This window comes from Mesoplodon mirus (genome assembly GCF_964341445.2).
Source record: "Mesoplodon mirus genome assembly, chromosome: 2".
NCBI classification, from domain to species: Eukaryota; Metazoa; Chordata; class Mammalia; order Artiodactyla; family Ziphiidae; genus Mesoplodon; species Mesoplodon mirus.
This window is the reverse complement of record NC_138977.1, coordinates 81,111,775-81,136,096: the sequence shown is the minus strand read 5'-3', so window position 1 is coordinate 81,136,096 and position 24,322 is coordinate 81,111,775. Positions and strand designations below refer to the sequence as shown.

The window sequence follows — 24,322 nt, the reverse complement described above, 5'->3', positions numbered from 1 at the left end:
TTCCTTTGTATTACTGTGATGTTGGTTGTAACTACTGTGATTTTATTTATTTGGGCTGTCTCCTTTTCTCTCTCTCTCTTTTTAAAATTTTATTTATTTGTTTGTTTGTTTGTTTATGGCTCGGTTGTGTCTTCATTGCTGTGTGCAGACTTTCTCTAGTTGTGGCAAGCAGGGACTGCTTTTCGTTGCAGTGTGAGGGCTTCTTATTGCGGTGGCTTCTCTTGTCACAGAGCATGGGCTTTAGGCATGCAGTCTCAGTAGTTGTGGCACACGGGCTTAGCTGCTCCACGGCATGTGGGATCTTCCCGGACCAGGGCTCGAACCCATGTCTCCTACATTGGCAGATGGATTCTTAACCACTGCGCCACCAGGGAAGCCATCCTTTCCTCTTGATAGTCTGGTGAAAGGGTCATCAATTTTGTTTATCTTTTCCAAGAACCAGCTCTTAGTTTCATTGATCCTTTCTGGTTTTTTTTTTTTTCAGTCTCAATTTCATTTATTTTTGCTCTGATCTTTATGATTTTTTCCTTCTGCTAACTTTGTCTTCCTTTTCTGGTTCCTTTAGGTGTAAGGTTAGATTGTTTATTTATTTTTCTTGTTTCCTGAGGTAAGCTTATATTGCTATAAACTTTCCTTTTAGAACTGCTTTTGCTGCATGCCATAGATTTTGGATTGTTGTGTTTCCATTTTCATTTGTCCAGGTATTTTTTGATTTCCTCTTTAATTTCTTCAGTGACCCATTGGTCACTTAGCATATTGTTTGGCCTCCATGTGTTTGTGTTTTTTGCAGTTTTTTTCTTGTAGTTGATTTCTAGTCTCATACTGTTGTAGTCAGAAAAGGTGCTTGATAAGATTTCAATCTTCTTAAATTTACTGAGACTTGTGTTGTGGAGTAGCATGAGATCTATCTTGGAGAACATTTTATGTTCACTTGAAGAGAATGTGTATTCTGCTGCTTTTCTGTGGAATGTTTTATGTATATCTATTAAGTCTATCTGCTCTAATCTGTTGGCCAGTGTTTCCTTATTGATATTATGCCTGTATGATCTGTCCATTGATGTAAGTGCAGTGTTAAAAGTCCCTCACTGTTGTTGTGTTACTGTCAATTTCTCTCTTTACATTTGTTAATATGTGCTTTATGTACTTAGGTGCTCTTATGTTGGGTGCATATATGTTTAGAGTTGTTTTACCTTCTTGGATTGATCCCATTATCATTACATAATGTTCTTCTTTGGTTCTTGTTATAGCCTTTGTTTTGAAGTCTATTTTGTCTTATATAATTATTGTTACCTCAGTTTTATTTTTCATTTGCATGGAGCATTCTTTTCCATCCCCTCACTTTCAGTCTGCGTGTGTCTGTAGATCTGAAGTGAGTTTCTTGTAGGCAGCATGTATATGGGTTTTGTTTTTGTATGCATTCAGCCATGCTATATCTTTTGATTGGAGCATTTAGTCCACTTAAATTTAAAGTAATTATTGATAGGTATGTACTTACTGACATTTTGTTAATTGTTTTGGGGTTGTTTTGCAGTCCTTTTTTGTTCCTTTCCTCTTCTTTTGCTCTCTTCTCTTGTGATTTGATGATTATCTTTAGTGTTATGTTTGGGTTCCTTTTTCATTTTTTGTGTGAGTATCTATTATGGATTTTTGGTTTGTAGTTACCAACAGGTATATATGACAACCTATAATATATGTAATTGTTTTAAGTTGATGATCTCTTTTTTTTTTTTTTTTGGTGGTATGTGGGCCTCTCACTGTTGTGTCTTCACCCATTGCGGAGCACAGGCTCTGGACGCGCAGGCTCAGTGGCCATGGCTCACGGGCCCAGCTGCTCTGCGGCATGTGGGATCTTCCCAGACTGGGGCACAAACCCGTGTCCCCTGCATCGGCAGGCAGACTCTCAACCACTGCGCCACCAGGGAAGCCCAGTTGATGATCTCTTATGTTTGCATGTATTATAATAACCCTGCATTTTTACTATCCCCCAAATGTTTAATGCCTTTAACATCATATTTTACATTTTTTGTTTTGTGTGTCCCTTAACTACTTATTGTAGATATAGATGATTTTACTACTTTTGTTTTTTAACCATCATAATATAAGTGGTTGATCTACTGTTTGCTTTCACCAATGAGATTTTTCCTTTTGTAACTTCATATTTCTAGTTGTGGTCTTTCTTTTCCACTTAGAGAAGTCCCTTTAATATTTCTTTTCTTTTCTTTTTTTTTAGATGTTGGGGGTAGGAGTTTATTAATTAATTAATTAATTTTTTTGCTGTGTTGGGTCTTCGTTTCTGTGTGAGGGCTTTCTCTATTTGTGGCAAGTGGGGGGCACTCTTCATCGCAGTGCGCAGGTCTCTCACTATTGCGGCCTCTCTTGTTGCGGAGCACAGGCTCCAGATGTGCAGGCTCAGTAGTTGCGGCTCACGGGTCTAGTTGCTCCATGGCATGTGGGATCCTGCCAGCCCAGGGCTTGAACCCGTGTCCCCTGCATTAGCAGGCAGATTCGCAACCACTGCGCCACCAGGGAAGCCCCTACTATTTCTTGTAAAGCCAGTTTAGTGGTTCTGAACTCTTAGCTTCTGCTTATCTGTAAAACTCTTTACCTTTCCTACAAATCTGAATGATAGCCTTGCAGGATAGAGTGTTCTCGGTTGTAGGTTTTTTTCCTTTCATCATTTTGAATATATCCCTTCTGGCCTGCAAAGTTTCTGCTGAAAAGTCAGCTGAGAGTTTTATGGGAGTTTCCTTATACATAACTAGTTGCTTTTCCCTTGCTGATTTTAAGATTCTCTTTATCTTTAATTTTTGTCATTTTAATTATAATGTATCTTGGTGTGGAACACTTTGGGTTCATCTTATTTGGGACTTTCTGTACTTCTTGAAACTGGATGTCTATTTCCTTTCCCAGGTTAGGAAATTTTTAAGCTATTATGTCTTCAAATAAATTATCTGCACATTTCTCTCTATCTCTTCTCCTGGGATCCCTATAATGCAAATATTAGTATGCTTGAAATTGAAAAAAATTCCTTTTTCTGTTCAACTTGGATGATTTCCACTACTTTGTCTCCTCGTTTGCTAATCTGTTTCTCTGTATCATCTAATCTATTGTTGATTCCTTCTAGTGTGTTTTTTATTTCAGTTATTGTATTCTTTAGCTTTTGAGTTCTTCTTTATATTTGCTCTTTGTTAAACCTCTCACTGTGTTCATTTATTCTTCTGAGTTCATTGAGCATCTTTATGATCATTGCCCTGAATTCTTTATTGCATAGATTGCTCGTCTCAATTTCACTTAGTTCTTCTGGGATTTTGTCTTTTTCCTTTGTTTGGAACACATTCCTCTGTCTCCGGATTTTGCCCAGTTCTCTGTGTTTATTTATATGTATTTATTAGGTCATTTACATTTCCCAATCTTGGAGAAGTGGCCTTATGTAGGAGAAGTCTCACGGGGCCCAACAGAACACTCCTTCATGGTCACTGGAGCTATATGCTCTAGGGGTACTTCCTACTTGGCTGTGTGGGCCCTTTTGTTGTTTTGGGGCCAACTACTGTTTGCACTCTGGTAGGCGGGGCTGGCCCCTGGCTGGTTGACTGCCATGCTCTGCTTGTGTGGTGGCTGCTGGCCAGCTGGTGGAGCCAGGCCCTGGTGCAGGTGGCTGTGGGGCCTGCGGGGGCCTGGTGCTAGTGGCTGGCCTGCTAGTGGGTGGGTAAGCCTCTGATGCTAATAGGCTGGAGGGAGGACTCCAAAATGGCACTTCCCTGCACCTGTGTTCTTGTGGTAGAATGAGCTCCCAAGAATGGCTGCCACCAGCATCTATGTCCACAAGCAAGAATCCCAGGTGCTTCCCACGTCGCTGGGAGGCTCTCCAGGATCAGCCTGACCCAGGCTTCTTTCAAATTACTACTTCTGTGCTGAGACTTAGGGGGTGTGAGATTTTCAGTGGAGTCTCTGTTTCCTACAGCCCTCTGACTCTCCCATATATAAACCCCTCTGGCCTTCAAAACCAAGTGGTCTGGGAGCTCATGTTTTTGGTGCAGAAACCCTGGGCTAGGGAGCCCAAAGTGGGGCTCAAACCCCTCGCTCCGTGGCAAGAACCTTTGCAGTTGTGATTATGCTCCCATTTGTGGGCCACCTACCTGGAGGCATGGTCTTGACTGTACCACGTCTCTGCTCCTCCTTCCCATCTAAATGTGCTTTCTTCTCTATACCTTTAGTTGTGAAAAATCTTTTCTGCTAGTCTTCAGTTTGTTCTCATTGATAGCTGACCTATAAATATTTGTAATTTTCATGTGCCCATGGGAGGATGTGAGCTCAAGATCTTCCTACTCTGCCATCTTGTCTACACCTCTGGCAGCTAATATTTTTAAATTGCTGAATTTAGCTACAGAATATCCAGTAATGTTGAAAGATCTTTAGAAACAATTGGCTACCTTTTGTTCTGTTTGACTATTTTTTTAAAGACATAATTTACATATAATAAAATGGAAAGGTCTTAAGTGTTCAGTTTCATGAATTTTCACAGTTGTATGCACCTATCTATCACCCCATACAAGGTACAGATTGTCATCACTCTCAGGAAGATTCCTTCTGCTCTTTCCGATCATTCTCCTTCCAACTCCATGGCAACTTTCTGACCTAGCTCACCATAGTTTAGTTTTGTCCCTTCTTATACTTGGTGTGTATATATATATATATTGTTTGTTTGTTTGTTTGTTTGTTTGTTTGTTTTTTGCGATACGTGGGCTTCTCACTGTTGTGGCCTCTCCCGTTGCGGAGCACAGGCTCCGGATGCGCAGGCCCAGTGGCCATGGCTCACGGGCCTAGCTGCTCCGCGGCATGTGGGATCTTCCTGGACCGGGGCACGAGCCCGTGTCCCCTGCATCGGCAGGCGGACTCTTAACCACTGTGCCACCAGGGAAGCCCCTTACTTGGTATATATTTTTTAAAATATTTGTTTATTTGTTTATTTGGCTGCACCAGGTCTTAGTTGTGGCATGCGGGATCTAGTGCCCTGACCAGAGGATTGAACCCAGGCCCCCTGTACTGGGAGCATGGAGTCTTAACCACTGGATCACCAGCGAAGTCCCTTATACTTTGTATAAATGGAATAATCACAAAGTATCTACTTTTGGTCTGGCTTCTTTAGCTTAGTATAATGTTTCTGAGATTTATCCATGTTATTGAGTGTATCAGTAGTTCCCTTCTGTTTATTGCCAAGTAGCCCATTGTCCAAATACACTACAATTTTCCTTTCAACCACTGGGTTGTTTCCAGTTTTTGGCTTTTATAAAAATGTGGTTATGAATATTCTTCTACAAATCTTTGAATAAATATATGTCTTCATTTCATTGGATAACCATCTAGTAGTGAAATAGCTGAGTATATTTAATTTTATAAGAAATCACCAAATGCTTCTCCAAAGGAGTTGTACTCACTATAGCTCATGGTAAAATTTATCTTCTCTGGTTTATATCTAATATATTGGAGCAATAACACTTAGAATATATATATTGTCTGAAATAATCCATGCTTCCTTAGAGTTCCCTGACAACTGATTAACAGAGGAATAACCTAGGTATTGGGAAAGTATGACATAAAGTAGTTTCTGGAGCTCCTATTGTGGGCCAAACAATGAAGATTTTATTATAAATTCTCACTTACTTTTGAAGGTCAGCAGATAGATGAGACTTCTGTTCTTGCAGTCATACTTTGAAAAACACTTCTGGCACAAAATATCTAAAAATAAGAGATAAAACATATTAAAAACTTTAAAAATACATAGTTGAACTGATAAGAAAATAAAAAAAACTCCTTAAAGTTGGAAAATGACTAGAAATTACAAATCTAGGTGGATAAGCAAGAGTGAAGAAATTGGTCACCTTAGGAGCATCTACCAATTCCTGGTGGCTAGAGTCTCAGTTTCATTGGGCCATACATGGGCAGGACATGTAAGTCTGGGACCCAAAAGATGATATGCTCCATGAAAGAGTAATCAAGGAATATAACCTGTTGGTTTGTAAGTAAATTTTGTAAGGAAAAAGTTCCTTTGAGAGTCTGTGAACACAAGATGGTCATAATTTGGATACTGAGGTTCATTGTCTATGAGGTGTGAAAAGCCCAATCCAAAAATTTAATTTAAAGTGATTTTGGATTAATGGTGCCATTAGACATCAAGTAGAGGCAAACACAATCCTCTCTGGAGGAAAATACCTTCAAACCAGGTCTCAGATATTCCTGAATAAAATTCTAAGGAACATGTGCTACTATCAAAAATCATAAAACATATTAAGACTCCAGTTGACAAGAGTCAACAGAAACAACAAATATAGTCAGACCTTTAAAGAATTCAGATATCAGAATTATGAGACAGAAAATATAAAATAAGTATTGAATTTGCTTCAATACATTAAAAATGGTATCAAAATATATGATTAAGAAACAAGATTATTAAATATAACCAGGCAGATTTGAAAAAGAACCCTACTAGAAATTCTAATTACGAAAATATAATAATTTGAAGTAGAAACACAAGGAATGTAATAAATAGATTAGATGCAACTGAATAATGAATTAATGAAGTGGAATGTAGATGTAAGGAATTTACTTAGAACACATTTCAGAGAACCAAAGAAATAAAAAATGTGAAACAGAGTTGAATTAGAAATAGCTCTCCATGGGAGAACAAAGGGAGATATTTCTAACTAAACCTATGAAAGGAGAGAAGAGACAGAATGGGGAAAATGTTTGTAGAGATGTGGCTGATAATTTTACAGAAGCAATGAAGAACTCAAATCCTCAGATTCAGAAAACCCAATAAATTCTAGATAGAATAAATAAAAAGAAATTCTGTAGAACATGAAACCTAAAGAGATCTTAAAAATAACCAGAGATAAAGGCAGATTGTCTTCAAAGGAACAATAGTTAGGCTGAGAACTCACTTCTTGAAAGCAACAATGAAAATCAGAAGGCAATGGAATAATGTCTGCTAAGTGCTGGGGAAAATTATTGTCAATCTAGAATTGGTGAGATATATATCTTCAGATGAACAAAAACAGGGAGTGTATAATCAGCAGATCCTCAGTGAAGGAAGTGCTAGAGAATTAACTTCAGGAGAAAGAATATAATCCCAGGAGAAAAGACAGAGATGAAAGAAGAAGTGGCAGGAAAAGAACCCTCAACAACAATTATAAACATATGAATAAATACAAATAAAGCTTGAAAATATTACTGTATAAAACAAAATTAACTACTAATTTGTGTGTCAATGAAAAAACAAGGTAGAACTAAAATGTACAAAAATAGCATTTAAGTCAGGAAGAGTTAAAGTATTCTAAGATCTTTATATTGTTTGAAAGAGGGTAACATTATTGATTGGCTTTAGACTTGTTAAGGATGCATGTTAAAAATTACTAAAATAATAGAAATATAGTGTCTAACCTACAAATAACTAAAGAGAAAAACAATGGAATTTAAAAAATCATTAAATCAATAGATAGCAAGAAAGGTAATAGGGAAAGTGGTAAAAATAGAAAGCACTAAATAATATGAGGGAGTTAAATCCAAATATATCAATGATCTCAGTAAATGTAAGTAGGTAAATCGATCCAGGTAAAGAGACAAAAAATTATCAGGTTAAATTTTAAAAATTTCAGCAATATGACATTTAAACGAGATGCACCTAAAGCATTAGAATATGAGAAAGATAAAAATAAAAGGATGAGAAAAATATAAGGTGCAAATAGTAATTGAAGAAAGCACGTATCACTGTCTTAATATAAGATTTAAGATCAAAGTCATTATTAGCAATAAAGAAGGTCAGTATGTATGGAAAAGAGTTCACTTCACAAAAATATCTATCAGTTCTAAATTTGTATGCCCCTAATGAGATAGCTTAAAAGAGACATTTATAAATTCATTATTAGAGTGGGAGATTTTAAACATGATCCTCCAGTATAAAATATAATCAGACAGATAATAAGAATACAGATGATTCAAACAATTTATATAACTTGTTTTATCTAATGACATATTTAGAATACTTAACTCAACATCTGGAAATACGTATTATTTTGGGTCACTTATGAAACATTAATACAAATTCACCACATACTAGGTTATGAAAGTACGTAAGCCTCAATAAATTTCAAACCATCTTTAATATATATCTAACTAAATGCAATTAAGCTAGAATCTAGTAACAAAAAGAAAACTAAAAACAAACACTGTATTTGGAAATGTAAAAAGTTCACTTCTGAATAACCCATGGATGAGAAGAAATCATAATGGAAATTAGAAAATGGTAAAAATTAATGATAATAAAATAACATCTATTAAAACTTGTGGGATATTATAAAAATGGCAGATATTTAGAAGAAAATTTATAGCTTTAAGTACTTATATGTAAGATGTCAGAAGAAGGACAGTGAGATAAACCCAAGGAAAGTAGAAGGCAGGAAATAATAAAGACAAAAGCAAAAGTCAAAGAAATGAAAAGATACAATAGAAAGGATCAATAAAGTCAAAAGTTGGTTCTTTGGAAAGACTAATTAAATGGACACACTTCTGGAATGACGGATGTATTCGTTTCTTATGGCCACTGTACAAATGACCACAAACAGTAGCTTCAAACAGCACAAATATATTATCTTACAGCCTGTAAAAGTCCCACAGAGTTCTCACTGAGCTAAAATCAAGGTGTTAGTAGTGTTACATTCATTTCAGAGGCTCTAGGAAAGAATACATTCATTTTCTTGTCTTTTCCAGCTTCTAGAAGCTGCCTGCTTTCTTTGGCTTGTGGCTTCTTTCCATCTTCAAAGCCTGGGATGGCCTGTTGAGTTTTTCTCCCATCTGACACATGTATGATTACATTATGCCCACCCAGATAAGCCAGGATAATTTCCTTATTTTAAGAACAGTTCATTAGCAACTTGAATTCCATCTTTTGCCTTAATTCCTCTTTGCCATGTAATATAACATATTCACAGGTTCTGGGAATTAGGATATGGATATCTTAGGGAGGCCATTATTCTACCTACTAAAACTGAATAATCAGAAAAGAGAAGGCACAAGTAACAAATGTTAGGAATGAAAAAGGGACATAGAAATTTAAAATATAATGCGATTATTATGAATAACTTTAAGTCAATAAATTTAATGTATAAAGACACATTTCTAGAAAAATATAACTTACCAAAACTTACTTGGGAAGAAATGGAAAACCCAAGAATCATACAGCAATAAAGAAAATTGAACCAGTGGTTTTATTTTCCTGAAAAAGCACTAGGTTCAGATGCTTTTATATGCAAGTTCTGTCAAACTTTCAAGAAATGGATTGAACAGATAAATGCAATTTTATTTTTATTTATTTATTTATTTATTTTAACATCTTTATTGGAGTATAATTGCTTTACATTGTTGTGTTAGTTTCTGCTGTATAACAAAGTGAATCAGCTATACGTATACATATGTCCCCATTTCCCCTCCCTCTTGCATCTCCCTCCCGCCGTCCCTATCCCACCCCTCTAGGTGGTCACAAAGCACCAAGCTGATCTCCCTGTGCAATGCATAAATGCAATTTTATAATAAAACTTTTTAGAAAATAGAAAAAGGGGAACATTTTCCAATTTATTTTTAAGGCTAGTATATCTTAGTATCCAAACCCAACGAAGACAAAAAGGAAAACTTTACAGGCCAATCTCATTTATAAATATAGGTAAAAAACATTTAAACAAAACATTAAGAATCTGATTTAAAAAAAAGAATCTGATTGCAGCAATGTACAAAGATGATCAAATTAGATTTATTCCTGGAATGCAAGATTGAGTTAGCATTAGAAAATCTAATAATGTAATTCACTGTATTAACTGATTAAAGAAGAAAGACTAAATAATCATCTCAATAGTTGTTGAAAGAGCATTCAATTATATTCAACAACGCTTATAATTAAAAACTCTTAGCAAACTAGGAATAGAAGAGAACTTCCTTAAAGTGAAAGAGGATATCTAAAAATGATTATACATCACTCTCAGCGTTGAACATCATAAGCATGCAGGAGCAAGCAAGGATGTCCGCTCTCAACACCTCTATTTATCATGGTACTGGAAGTCCTAGTCAGTGCATTAAGACAAGCAAAAGAAATAAAAGGTATAAGGATTGAAAAGCAAGAGATAAAAGTGTCATTATCTGCAGTCAACATGCATATCTGCAGAGAAAACTCAAAAGATTTATAGGAAAAGTTAAAATTAATAAGGAAGTTTATAAAGTGGTAAAAAATAAAATTGATATCCAAGAGTCAACTGTATTTCCATGTACCACTAATAAACAGAAAACGTATTTCTTGAAAGATACTATTGGCAATAGCAACAAAAAATAAGGTAGCCAGGAGGAAATCTAACAAAAGATATATGGGACCATAATGGTGAAAATTTGGAGGCTTTATTAAAAGATATCAAAGAATACCTATATAAATAGAGAGAAAGAAAGGAAGAAAGGAGTGATAGGAGAAACTCAGTAGCATATCTTTTTTCTCCAACTGATTTTGAGATTCAAGTCAGAATCACAACTGGGTTCTTCACTGAACTTAGTTAGCTGATTCTAAAATGTATTGGAAAGAGCAAAGGGCCAAGAAGCACTAAGATGTTCCTAAAGAAGTGAACAAGGTGAGGGGATTTTTCCTGTCAGATATAAGAGCTTTACAGAGCAAAAGTAATTAAGTCAGTAAGATATCTTTGCCAAGATAGAAAAATGGACTGATGGAACAAAATTGAGAACCTAGAAACACAGTCATACATACATGGATACTTTGATAGATTATAGAGATGTCATTACAGACAGTGGAGAAAAGATAGACTACTTAATAATTGGTAGTACGATTATCACATGTGGGAGAAATTAATCTGGTTTCCTACTTCATACTGTACACAATATCAGATAGATTAAGAACTTAAACATAAAAGGCAAAACTTCAAAACTTTTAGAAGACCATGTGGGTGAAGATCTTTTTAAAGGAGAAGGATTATTTTTTAAATAAATTTATTTATTTATTTATTTATTTTATTTTTGGCTACGTTGGGTTTTCGTTGCTTCACGCGGGTTTTTCTCTAGTTGTGGCGCGTGGGGGCTACTCTTTGTTGTGGTGTGCAGGCTTCTTACTGCAGTGGCTTCTCTCTTTGCGGAGCACGGGCTCTAGGTGTGCAGGCTTCAGTAGTTGTGGCACACAGGCTCAGTAGTTGTGGCTCGTGGGCTCTAGAGTGCAGGCTCAGTAGTTGTGGCGCATGGGCTTAGCTCCTCTGCGGCATGTGGGATCTTCCCAGACCAGGGCTTGAACCTGTGTCCCCTGCATTAGCAGGCGATTCCTAATCACTGTGCCACCAAGGAAGTCCAGGAGAAGGATTTCTTTAACAAGACGCAAAGCACAAATTGTAAAGAAAATGATTGATAAATTCAATACATTCAAGTTAAGAACTTCCTTTAACTAAAAGATCATAAAGAAAATGAATGGACAAGGTACAAACTGTGAGAAGATATCTTGATAAAAAATGTAAAGAACTTCTTAAAATTTTAAAAAGGAAAGTTAAAAACTCCTAAACATTAATAAGGAAAAGACACACAACCTACCGGAAAAATGGAAAAATAGAAAAAGTAGGGAAAAACAGGAAAATACACTTTTAAACCATGATGAGGTTCTATTTAACATTCACTGAACTGTCAAAACTTGAAAAGTGCTGGCCAAGATATGCATCAATGGGAAACCTTTACACACTGCAGGTGGGAGATTAAATTGGTCCAACTGCTTTGTATAATGATTTGGCATTTTCTAGTAAAATCAAAGATGTGCATACTGAATACCCAACAATTTCATTCAATATGTATGCTAGAGAAACTTCTGTATTTGTGTACCAGGAGACATGTTCATGAATATTCATAGTAGCACTATTTTAAAATAAGCTTTATTGAGATATAATTTACATATAATAAAATGCTGCCATTTTTAAGTATAAAGTTTGAGGTTTGACAAATGTTTACAGCAATGTAATTATCAACACAATCAAGTTATACAACCTTCCAGTACCTCCAAAATGTCCTTCTTTCTCCTTTGCAGAAGAACCCTTCTCCCACTATCAATATAGTTTTCCATTTTCTAGAACTTCATATGAATGGAATCACATTAGTATATAGTCACTTGTGTTTGGCTTCTTTCCTTTGGCATAATGCATTTGAGATTCATCCGTGTTGTTGTTTGTATTAGCATTTTCTTCCTTTTTGTTGCTGAGTAGTATTTCATTCTATGGCTATGTCAGGAATTGTTTATATATTCACTAGCTGTTGGACTTTTGGATTGTTTCCAGTTCTTAGCTATTATAAATTTTAAAGGTGCCATGAAAATTCATGTACAGGTATATGTATGGACATATGTTTTTATTTCTCTTTTGTAAACTCCTAGGAGAACTGTTGGGTCATGTGCTAAGTATATGTTTAACTTAAAGAAAATAAAAATGTTTTCCAAAGTGGTTGTACTATTTTACATTCCTACCAACAATGTATGAGAGTTATGGTTCATAGCAATATTATCCAGAACAGCAAAAATAGAAACAACCCAAATGCTCACTGTCAGAAGAATAGATATATAAATTGTAGTATATTCATTCAAAACGTACCACAAATAATTAACTACAGCCATGTGTAGCAACACAACTAAAACATATTCTGCAAAAAAAATCAAGTCATAGATGAATACCTACAATATAGTCCATATATATGTATACAGTATGCTAATGCAACAAAATTCAATGTGGTGCTTAACCTCTGTGAAAGAAGGAGTATGTAGGGGCAGGGAGGGATAGGGTGCTTCAGAGATGTTGCTAATATTCTATTTCTTAATCTGTGTGATAGATACATGGGTGTTCGTTTATTTTTATTATTCTTTAACTGGAACAATACATTTTATATATGCTTGTATATGATATATGTTTACAGTAAAAGTTAAAAAAGAAAATAAAGACAGTTTAACCTTACTCTTTGCTTTTCTTTAAAAAGAAAACATCATTGACTTGGACATTTGTCCTATAACTGTAACTTATTTTCCTAATTCTACTTAGTATTCTATATCCTTATCTTGAAAGATTGCAGTCTTAGTACTGGAGTAATTCTGGAATGCGTTTCTATCTCTGGGAGTGAGAATTTAGATGTCTGACTTTCAGCAATATTAATGGCAGTAGTTAAATTCATATATCCTTGTTTATGAAGATGAGAATACAGCCCACCTGATAACAAAAATCAATGAGTAGAATTCATTTATTTCTTAAAATTATACTGGGGAAGGATATGTCCTGTATTTCTTTCTTTCCTAATTGAATTATTTAAAACTAAGATTTAAAAACCATCATAAAATGACCTCATAGCCAAATACAAAGGATATATCTCAACAATTCTAGAAAGCCAAGTTTGTCACTTAATGGATAAGAAGACTGCAATATTGACAGTAAAAATTTCTCTATGACAGTAAAAATTTCTCTATCTCCCTTCTAGGTTATAACATAAGAATATAAATTCAAGAAGTTGAAAATTTCATAAGATGAAAAATGCCAGTGAGGAAAATGGAAAGATGGCAAGAAATAAGTTTTTCATGTGTTTAGTAATACAAAAAATCTACAGATTATAGATTCCTATCAAATGGTACATTCCTATCTTCTTTTTGAGACATTATTATTGAAGACAATTTTTTAAAAAATTAGCTTTAATTTGATTACAACTTTGTTTACAAATATATTGAGACATTACAAAATTGTGTATTTGACTAAAATACAATCTCTACCTCCCAAAACTTTTATAGCAACTCAAGTATGAAATGTGTTTATAGCTGGAAATTACATGTGAATTATTACAGAAGCAATTTCAAATGTAGAGGGCTGGTAAATGAACCTTTAATTTGTTAAGTAATAAAAATATAATCATCAGCAATGAAACAATTATGAAATTACTATCAGTACAAATTCAACAAATAAAAAATGTGTTTTAATATCAATCAATAGTTTGATTTTCTTTTATGTTTGAATCAAGAGGTATGACTAGGAGTAATCATTCTTAGAAATGAAGTAATTCTTCCATTGTGCTCCACATTATTTAGAAAATTTTAAAAATATATTTTGCCCCATATGATTATGAGAAATGGTAAAGAAAGCCACATAAATGTGGAACTGAGCATGTCAGCTATTTTCTCATGCTAGTAAATGACTGTCAAACTGAGAATATCTGAAAGAGGTTACCTATTCCTTAGTTTATCATTACTGCTCCATAGGGATTCCCAATTTTCATATAGTGAGCTTTAATTACTCATGTGGATTAAATCTTACATAATGTCATCTTAAATAAAGGATGAATTTAAAATTTTTACTTTGGAATATGGGTTTGCATTTTAATAATATACATTTGAACAATTTTCAAAAATATTTTCATATATATCACTTGATGCTACTATAACCCCACAAGGTTAGCAGGATCTTGTTATTATCTCTATTTTGCTAATGAGAAAATGAGACTTGTGGAGACAAAGTAAATCATTCAGGTATCTTTGCTAATAACAGCTTTAGCACTAAAGTCTTTGTCTTTTGCTTTGAACTCAGTCTTCCTTCTATCATGCCATTATTTCCAAATCTGATACTTGTCTTCAGACCAAAATAAAAATTATGATGTTATCCTATTAAATTTCAAGTAGGTTGAATAACGGTCACCCAAATATATCAGGTGTTACTCTCTGGGAACCTATAAAGATTCCCTTATAGGGAAAAAGGGTCTCTACACATGTGATTAAGTTAAGGATCTTGAGATGGGGAGATTATCCTGAGTCTTATCCCGGTGGGACCTAAATCTAATCACAAGTGTCCTTATAAGAGAGAGGCAGAGGGAGATTTGACACAGACAGAAGTGTAGGAGATGGAGATACAGAGGAGAAGGTAACGTGACCATGGAAGCAGAGAGTGGAGTGATATGGTCACAAGCCAAGGAATGCCAACAGTCCCCAAAATTTGGAAGAGGTGCAAGGTCTTCAGAGGGAGTGAGGCCTTGGGAACGCCTCGATTTCAGACCAGAAACATTGGCATTGAACTTCTGGCCTTCAGGACTGTAAAAGAATAAATTTCTCTTGTTTTAAGCCACCAAGATTGTAGTAGTTTGTTACAGCAGCCCTCAGAAACTAATACAGAGATACTGTTCAAGTTTTCCATTCCCTGTTCAACTCCACGCAATTCACTTGAACCTCTATTTGGGAACAGATGGATTCAGAGGAAACTAAGGTTTCTCCATTAAAACTTTCCTAGAGGGGCTTCCCTGGTGGCGCAGTGGTTGAGAGTCCGCCTGCCGATGCAGGGGACACGGGTTCGTGCCCTGGTACGGGAAGATCCCACATGCCGCGGAGGAGCTGGGCCCGTGAGCCATGGCCGCTGAGCCTGCGCATCCGGAGCCTGTGCTCCGCAACGGGAGAGGTCACAACAGTGAGAGGCCCGCGTACCGCAAAAACAAAAACAAAAACAAAAACAAAAAAAAAACTTTCCTAGAAAAGAGAATGGTTACAATGCTAGGGTTTCAAAGATCTCAGCAGGACTTCTCTTCTCTGAAAATTAATAGGGAATGTTGACAAATTAAAAAAATATATTTAAATGGACTAGATATTGTTAATTCATGTGAAAACAAAGTCTTGTCAGTGGTAAACTGAAATGTACTGAATCTGCCTAAGAAAAACTGGGAGCTTATTGTGTATTCATTTGAATGCCAAAAACTCAAAATTTTACAGTAAAGAAAGTTGTTTTTTGTTTTGTTTTGTTTTTTCCTTTATAGGAAACACGTTGGAGCTATCATGCCTGGAAGTATGCTTACAACCTAATTTCACCTATTCATTCTCCTCTTTAAATTTTTCTTTCGTGACTTTTCTGCAACCAATAAAAGAAACTCAGACTATTATGGGAATCTTTCTAAATCACTCCAGTTTTCAAAACTTCACCAGGATTTGCCAAGACATCACAAGTGAATTTAAAACGTGCTGCTCATGTTTGGCTTGTGAGTCCAAAGGAAACATGGATTTTATTTCTCAGGAACAAACATCAAAAGGTAAATGCAAAAGAAAAGTGAGAATTAAAATTATCAAGGATAAATAACCATATTCTGTTAAAATGTATTAATAATACATCCCAATTTTAAGTCTAGTGGCCCTGGAACACTCAGCCATGTGGTGCTTAATGAGTGACTTACAGGCTTTGAGATAGTATAATAACTTGTTCTTGGTTTACTTTGATTTATCAAAAAATCTATGCTTAAAATACATCAAAATGCCACTATAATCCATGTACATTTAATGGTTAAAGTATTATTTAGCAAGCTCTCTTCAAAAGTACTGAAAAAATTCTAAGTAAACTTGCAGGTTCTCATATAAAATCACACTTTGATTCCCCAAGGAGTCATTGAATCCTTGATGCATCCTTATAAATAAAAAAAATTTGGATATAGACATGCACACATAGGGAGAATGCCATGTGAAGATGAAAGCAGAGATCAGGGTGATGCTTCTATGACAAGGAACACTAAAGACTGCCAGCAAACCACCAGAAGCTAGAAGAGAAGCATGGGACAGATTGTTCCTCACAGCCCTCAGAAGGAAGGAACCTTGTCAACAACACCTTAATCTTGAAAGTGTAGCCTCCAGAACTGTGAGACAATAAATTTCTGTTGTTTAAGCCACCCATTTTGTGGTACTTTGTTATGACAACCCTAGCAAACTAGTATAATGTGGGATGGGAAATATTGTTGTGACCATTTTGGAAAATAAAATCTGTCCCACAAGTCATCAGGGAAATGTTTTCTTTTTCTTTGAGATGCTCCAATTTTATTTCAAACTCACCTGGTTTTCACTCTCTGAAAAAATGTAAGCACTGTAATTGTTATTTTTAGTGCTGGTAACTTCTTGTTTCTACTCTTTTTTGTTGTATAGGAAGGAGGGGATTTAGTTTTGAGTTGTATGTGTTTTCTTACTATGTATTACTATTTTTTGTGAATAACATTTTCTTAATCTCTTTCTAGTTCTTATCATGAGAGGATCAATGGAAGTGAAGGCAAATGATTTTCATTCACCTTGTCAACATTTTAACTTCACTGTAACTCCTATGGTTGACCACTTGGAGGAATATAACATTACCTGTAATCTAAAAACCCACACTAGAAGGTCAGCAATCAAAGAGGAAGATCCACCCAAGGAAACAGATATAAACCATACTTGTAGAATTATGGAACACCCGAATAATTGTATAAATATTTCTTTGCACCTAGAAATGGATGTAAAAAGTAAGTTTTTAAGGAAATTAGAGGGAAAAGGAGAATGGAATATAGACACAAAGTTAAGTAAGGACTATCACATTAACTGCATTGTAAGTCGAATAGTTGAAGAATTTTATTGATGAAATAGCAACGCTGGAAAGAATGTTAGCCCTTTATCTGTTTATTTTTCTTTCAAAATGTGCTTTTTGTGGAGCCCAGCTGTACTCAGAGGTGGAGGAGACATCTATGAGTTGTGATCTGAGGGGCATTAGAAAGACCCTCTGCCCCAGAATAACTTCTGGGAATGCCTATTAGCTGTGCTTGAGGTAACACTATCACACTTGTGTATTAAAGGATGATATTTCTTTTTAAATGTAAATATACATATACATTGTGATGTGCTATTACATTTTGAATTGATTTAACATGTCCTCTCTTAGAGCTGAGAAACAGACCTGAATTAAAGGGATTTTTGATATATTGCTGTGAAGTTAGGTGGGGTACAGATTAAGCATTTTGAGGCACTGGATGACTCTGAGGGAAAGGTAGGAGTCTGAAATATAAAACTTACATATATCTTAATTCTGCTTAAGGTTGATTAACACTCTAGTCACCCTATTCTGAATTAACACAGTTGATCCTCACTACTAAGCAGGGTACCCTCACTTGACCCATAAGCTCTACTCTTGAAGAGCATTTTATGATATAACCATTTAATGAGTGCCTGCTGTATGCCAATCAGTGTGCCAGGCACTGGAGACACAGAGATAGATGTACGTAAAACAATGGAGTCAGTGCAATCAGTCGCACAGGTGCTATGGCAGAGTAACTTGCTGTGTTTTCTGAGGTTCCAGACATAGGGAAGCCTTTCAGATTGCCTTAGAATGAGTTTCTAAAGCCTTACTTCTATTAGAGGTAATTATTTTAAAATGTTATATTTATTTTAAAGCAAACACAAATATATAATATGTATGCATTTTTAAAGTGAAATATAAGACTTCAAATAAATTTCTCCTGTGAGTTAGTTTGCCCAAGGCCCTACAGTCTCTGCAGTTAGGGGGGGTATTTCAATGTGTGCGTATGTGTAGGGGGTATGGGAGAGGATCTGAGAAGCTGAACAGAGGGGTTAATTCCCTCTGGCTCAGGAATGAGTTTGGAGGTTCTGAAAAGACCACATGGAGAAGGAGACTATGATGAAATCTGAAAGATAAAGAGGTTTAGATTATAGATATTCAAAACTTATATTTGTTTCAATGTCCATTTATGTATCTATCTAATTGCTTTTTATGTTTTCTAAAACATGAAGGCAAAATAAGCTTACCATATTCATTATTTTGAGAATTAATTTTTGTGTTAATGGAAAAAATCATAAATTTCAGTCAAAGTGAAGTAGTAATTGACAGCTTTTATGGGTCCATAAATCAGAAAGATAACAGAGGTGTACAAATATGAAGTCTTTTTTAAATTAATTTTTATTGTAGTTGCTTTATAATGTTGTGTTAGTTTCTGCTGTACAGCAAAGTGAATCAGCTATACATGTACACATATCCCCTCTTTTTTGGATCTCCTTCCCATTTACGTCACCACAGAGCACTGAGTAGAGTTCCCTGTGCTATACAGTAGGTTCTCATTAGTTATCTATTTTATATATAGCAGTGCAAATATATAGTCTTGTATTTGGGAAAAAGTATACCTATTTTGCCATGTGTAGAAGATTAAAAATTTATTCATATTTTACTCTGCTGTGCAAAGACTAAGTTGATCTCCCTTAAAAGTCCTATCTACTGGAGGGCGGGGTGGGGGGACTAAATTTAGTCCAATCTGGCAAATTTACTCAGAAAAAATAATTTAATCTACCTCTTTAGATTTTTTTCAGATTCCTGTCCATTTCCCCATGTTTCTCTCCAAGACGGCTACAGGGACAGGGAGTAGGGGGACAGCATAGGATGTAGGGAGATACACTCATCTGTGTTCTCACTGGTGCTTTGGTGGGTGTTCTGGCTGGCTTGGCCCCAACTGTGTACATTCTGCTATTGTAATATAAAGTTGGTGAATGCATGGTTCTTTTTTTCATAGCTTGATCAATGCCCCATGATACCTTGGTATTGGGCCCACCTTGACTCTTGCTGGCAATGAACATTTTCTATGGCAGTTAACTGCATGCTTTTATTTTTCTGAGTGAGGTATGCAAGTCTAAATAGTATGGAATGATGTTAGGAAGGCTGAGTGCTGTCATTCCAGTCGACCTCTACCTTCTCCATTCAGTGTCTTCTCTAAATAAATGTTCACTGCCTATTTAATGTACATCTGCTTATGGAGTGGGGACCTGTAAAAGGGGTACCCAGATCATGAGCCCCAAAAGAGCAGTCATCTAAGGGTATGAACAAGTTATATATCTTTTTAAGTTGAGTAAGCACTAGATGTATTTTGCACACAAGGAAGAGAGTACATAGGGTTGCTTAGAAAGTCAGTAGACAATTGTGTTTTGGACATAATGAAGTCAACCTCCTTTAAGTCACTGATTCCTGGGTCTGCTGGCCAGTGTGTGTTTATGGGACGAAAGAATATCGTGCTAAGCTATTGCTGATGGTGACTCTACTTCCATGTTGCCTCACTGTCATTTGAATGAGCGATTTTTTACCTGTATCCTTATTAAATTTAGGTGAGAGTAACTGTATGTTTAACTAATGAATGCACTTGATCTGATCATTGCCATGTGAGCCCCTGTGGAAAGAAGATCTGATTAATCGTCTACCCTGGTCTCTTATATGCCTCAATCCAACCTCTTTCTTTGCCTTTCCCTTTATTCCCCATCCTCATCTTACACACTGCATCTTTGTTGATTTGAGGAAACATTTTTTGGCTGCTTGGTCCAGGGCCAAATTGTTAATCACAAATGGCTCTGATTTTGGCACTCTGCTTGTTGTGGTCTTAACCTAGTGATAGCAATGATAGCAAAATTAATATCAATATAACTTGGAAGTGAAATTAATCCTAGAATTTTGAAATTAAATGGATCCCTGGAAACCACTTGGTCATGTTTCTTCATTTAATACATTAGGAAAGAACTCAGGAAAGCAAGTGACCTTGTAACAGTGATGGTTATATATTCAACTTTTCAGTTATGGGCAGAATATATAGTAGAAGCCAGCTACATCACCATATTGCCTCTTATCTGCTGCATCATTTTACCGTATTTTTATAGTACATTTTTCTTTGCAGATTTTATTTGTTCCATGAAGATCACTTGGTATGTTCTGGTTCTATTAGTTTTTATATTTTTGCTCATCTTCATTATCCACAAAATACTTGAAGCCCACAGGAGAGTGCAGAAGTGTCAGGGTAAGTATTGAAAAATAAATCCACCTTTTGGGAGAATTCATCTAGTATCAAGGTACTCCTAATCTTATCTGTAGGTTCAATTTCTTTTTCTAGTTCAATTTACCACTAACTGAGCACCTACTGTGTGTAAGTGGTGATTCTAGGTAACCCAAGGAACATAAGCATAAGTAAGACATAGTGCCAGCACTCAAGGATTTTCATGTGTCTTTCTCCAGCCCAGACAAGTGAATAGAAGGGGAAGAAAGGCTTCGTGAACTGGGAGGAGTTGGTGGACTGGAGGTTGAACAGAGCTTGGTAGAAGTGAGGGCAGAAGAGGGGTAGAAGAATAGGGAGTGGTGATAAAGAATTTCGGAGTTGGAAGTCTTGAGCTCTAGGCTCTACGTAATGAACAGGAGTCAGTCTTTAATAAGTGTGGGGGTACAGTAGATTTTTGACTATGAAGCACTAAAATGTGTAGTTGGAAATCAGGAAGTAGGGATGGTATTAAAAAGAATTAACGAGTATAACATGGGCATCCACCTATCAGAATGGACATTGACTGTCAACTACTATCGTGGTCTTATGGTGTGTACCCATGTATATACTGGCCCTAGTGGTGTGTGAGTATGTATACATGACCCTTCTGGTGTGCACCCGTGCACATACTGGCTGAATATCAGACCTGATGGACAGTTTATAATATGAGTAGTTGGTCTCTTAAAGACAGGATAAAATGTGTCATTACAAGACTAGGCTTTGGAGTCAGGTGGACTTAGGTTAGAATCCTAGTGCTACCACTTACTAGTTATGTGACTTTGTGCAAGTTACTTGCCATATTTGAGCGTCCCTTTCCTCCTCTGTAAAACAAGAATAATCACCATTCCCACAGGGCTGAGGTAAGGATTGAACTAAAGAGATTACAAAGCAGTGTAACACAGTGCCCTGTGCCTAATAGTCCTCAATAAAGGATAGTAGCATTGTGCTGGTGTAGTATTTTCCAAGGCTCTTGTGTTCTTTACCAGGCAAGGCTGTGTTAGTCCTTTCAGTAGGCAGAAAAAGTGGTTGCCTGTAGGGTTGAGTGAAAGTTTCATTAATTTTTTTGGCTAAGTGTTTGTTGGAGATATTTCTGAGAGCAGTTTCATATCAAGTCTTGTCATTGGTACTTTAGTATATAAGGCCCTAAATGCATTGGTTAATAACATCATCAGTATTGTATATTTGTAGAATAAACATTTTCAGAACATTTTCATGAGATTCTTACTAGATTCTCAAAGTTTATAAACAGGGTATGTGCTATTCTTTTCATTTTTTATAGATGAAAAAACCCCTGAGCCTCAGAGAGATTAAGTGTTTTGTCCAAAGTAATACAGCTAATAAAATGACAGAATTAAGACCCAGGGTCTTTCAGTTTTGAAAATTATATTATTTTAAATAAATGTGTGTCATTTGCAATTAGTGCATAGTTTTGAGTTTCTTGATCTGTTTTTCTATAAATGATTACATATTAGGAAAGACAGAATAGAAGCCAGATAGAAAAAAATGCCTAGAAAGAGACCAATAGTGGGGAGTGACATTAAATTTTTATGAACATCTACCTAAATGACAGGCTTACTGGCTTTCAAAAGCTTGCCTTGCAAATCCAAGCATATGAAGTAGTGGAAAATACCACGTCATTTATGACATTAAATATTATTAAATATTAAATATACATCAAATATTCTGTATTTATCTATTGTATGTAATAATGTAAATAATATTCTGCATTTAAGAAGAGATGCATAATGGCATTTATGGCAGTGGAGAAGCCACTGGTTTTAGAAAGTACCTATTTGTTAATGGAAAATAACAATAAGAAAAGGCTGTTAATGTCTTGTTACTCCAGGCTCTGCTGTGAATGGCCCATTTTCCTTGGTAATCCTTGGAACCAACATGGGGAATATATATTAAGAACGTGCTTGCTTATCATCTAAATATTTAATTTCTTTTCTTGGAATAGGTCATAAATACAAACCTACATCTGTCCTCTTAAGAGGAAGTGATTCTGAGAAACTGCGAACATTGAACGTGCAGGTTATTTCAGGTGAGTTCTGCGACATGCAGAGTACCACTTATGAAATTCCAACACTTCACCACTCACTATTGAGTAAACATAAGATCGAGTGATCTGAGCTCATTTAAATTAGTCTTGTAGCTGGAAGAAAGGAGCTGTGAGCAAATGAAATCTAGTTTAATATGTCTTATTATCAGGCGACAGTTATGATCAAAACTACCTCCTTAAATAATGGAAAGTTGGTTTAATTGGCAAGAAGAAATTCATGTGAGTAGGCAGAGGAGAGAAAGCAATAAGGAAGAAGCCTCAGGTTTATTTTTAAATGAGACGAGATACCATTATTCCTCGGAATTGCAAGAAGTAACTGCAGAGTGGGTATGGCTTTTGCTGGAGCCTTCGCTTAGCAGAGGGTGCCATTGTACAAAGAGAACGTCTAATAGCCCCAATTAAAAAGTCCCCTGTCCGGGCTTCCCTGGTGGCGCAGTTGTTGAGAGTCCGCCTTCCGATGCAGGGGACACGGGTTCGTGCCCCGGTCCGGGAGGATCCCACATGCCGCGAAGCAGCTGGGCCCATGAGCCATGGCCGCTGAACCTGCGCGTCTGGAGCCTGTGCTCCGCAACGGGAGAGGCCACAACAGTGAGAGGCCCGCGTACCGAGAAAAAAAAAAAAAAAAAAGTCCCCTGTCCTCTTCTGAGAACTAGAAATGGAATAAGGGAATCCTAATTAGAGCAGCTAAGGGGTCTGTGAGCACAGATGCTGTGGTTCGATCTCGTTCTTCTAATTGTGAAACCTCCTTCTGAATTCAAGTTGTCAAACCGCATTAAAAAGAAGGAGAGAGAGAGTGCAACGTGGGCAAAGGCCTCTTTTTCATCAGGGAGAAATAATGTCCTTGACTCTTTGAAAACCACAGAATTATGACTAATGTTACCACAGCTCCTTGCACACAGCCAGGGAGCGGGCGCCTTCGTACTCTGTGACAAGTTAGATAAGGAGCTTCAAGTCTGGTGTGTAAACGGTTTTCAAAAATGTAAGGAAACCAAACAAACCCTGAGCGCCCACCATAGCTGCATCTGTAACCACATGGAGATTTGCACAGCATTTCACTGGGAACTGTGCTGAGACTTTCCTTAGTTATTTAAACTAGGAGGTACTCACATCCCTAGCGTGAGGAAAAATTGGGTTGGGTGCACCTAAAGAGCTCAATTAAAAAGAATTTAGACTTTCTAGTCTCATAATTAGCAGTAAAATTATTAACCTATGGCTAATAATAAGCATTAGCTAAGTAGTCATTTGACACCAGCTAAATGTGATGAAAATTTTGTGGGGTCAGTGACAATCTTGTTTGATGTATGATATAAATATCACAGGGCGGTTTCAAATGGCAAAATTAATTTTTATGGGGAGAAAATTACATTTCCTCTGTTCTCCCCTCTTATCAGTACCGTGACGTGCATGTACCAGGCGTGTTTTAACCTGGTGCTGCTGGGCTTTTGGTTTCCTTAGGAATTCTGGTACTTTCTCTTTTTAAGTCATAATTTTGAGCATCACAGCCTCGTCTGAGAAAAGGTCAGCAGTTCCCATCAACCAGTATAATTGGGGGAATCACAAATTTAAAGTACTAGCTAACCACAAGACCAACCTCACAGGTTC

General features: G+C 36.3%; 1 protein-coding gene across 1 annotated transcript in view; it reads left to right on the top strand.

Annotated features, from left to right (window-relative positions):
- The window catches only part of TMEM156 (transmembrane protein 156), a gene marked incomplete at both ends in the record, with an annotated part of 49,482 nt that overhangs the window by 7,923 nt on the left and 17,237 nt on the right, over positions 1–24,322 (top strand). Inside the window, 4 exons of the mRNA XM_082608864.1 lie at positions 15,832–16,101; positions 17,068–17,328; positions 20,524–20,643; positions 22,619–22,702. Coding sequence (XP_082464990.1) covers positions 15,832–16,101; positions 17,068–17,328; positions 20,524–20,643; positions 22,619–22,702 — 735 coding nt within the window. The remainder of the gene's footprint in view (positions 1–15,831; positions 16,102–17,067; positions 17,329–20,523; positions 20,644–22,618; positions 22,703–24,322) is intronic.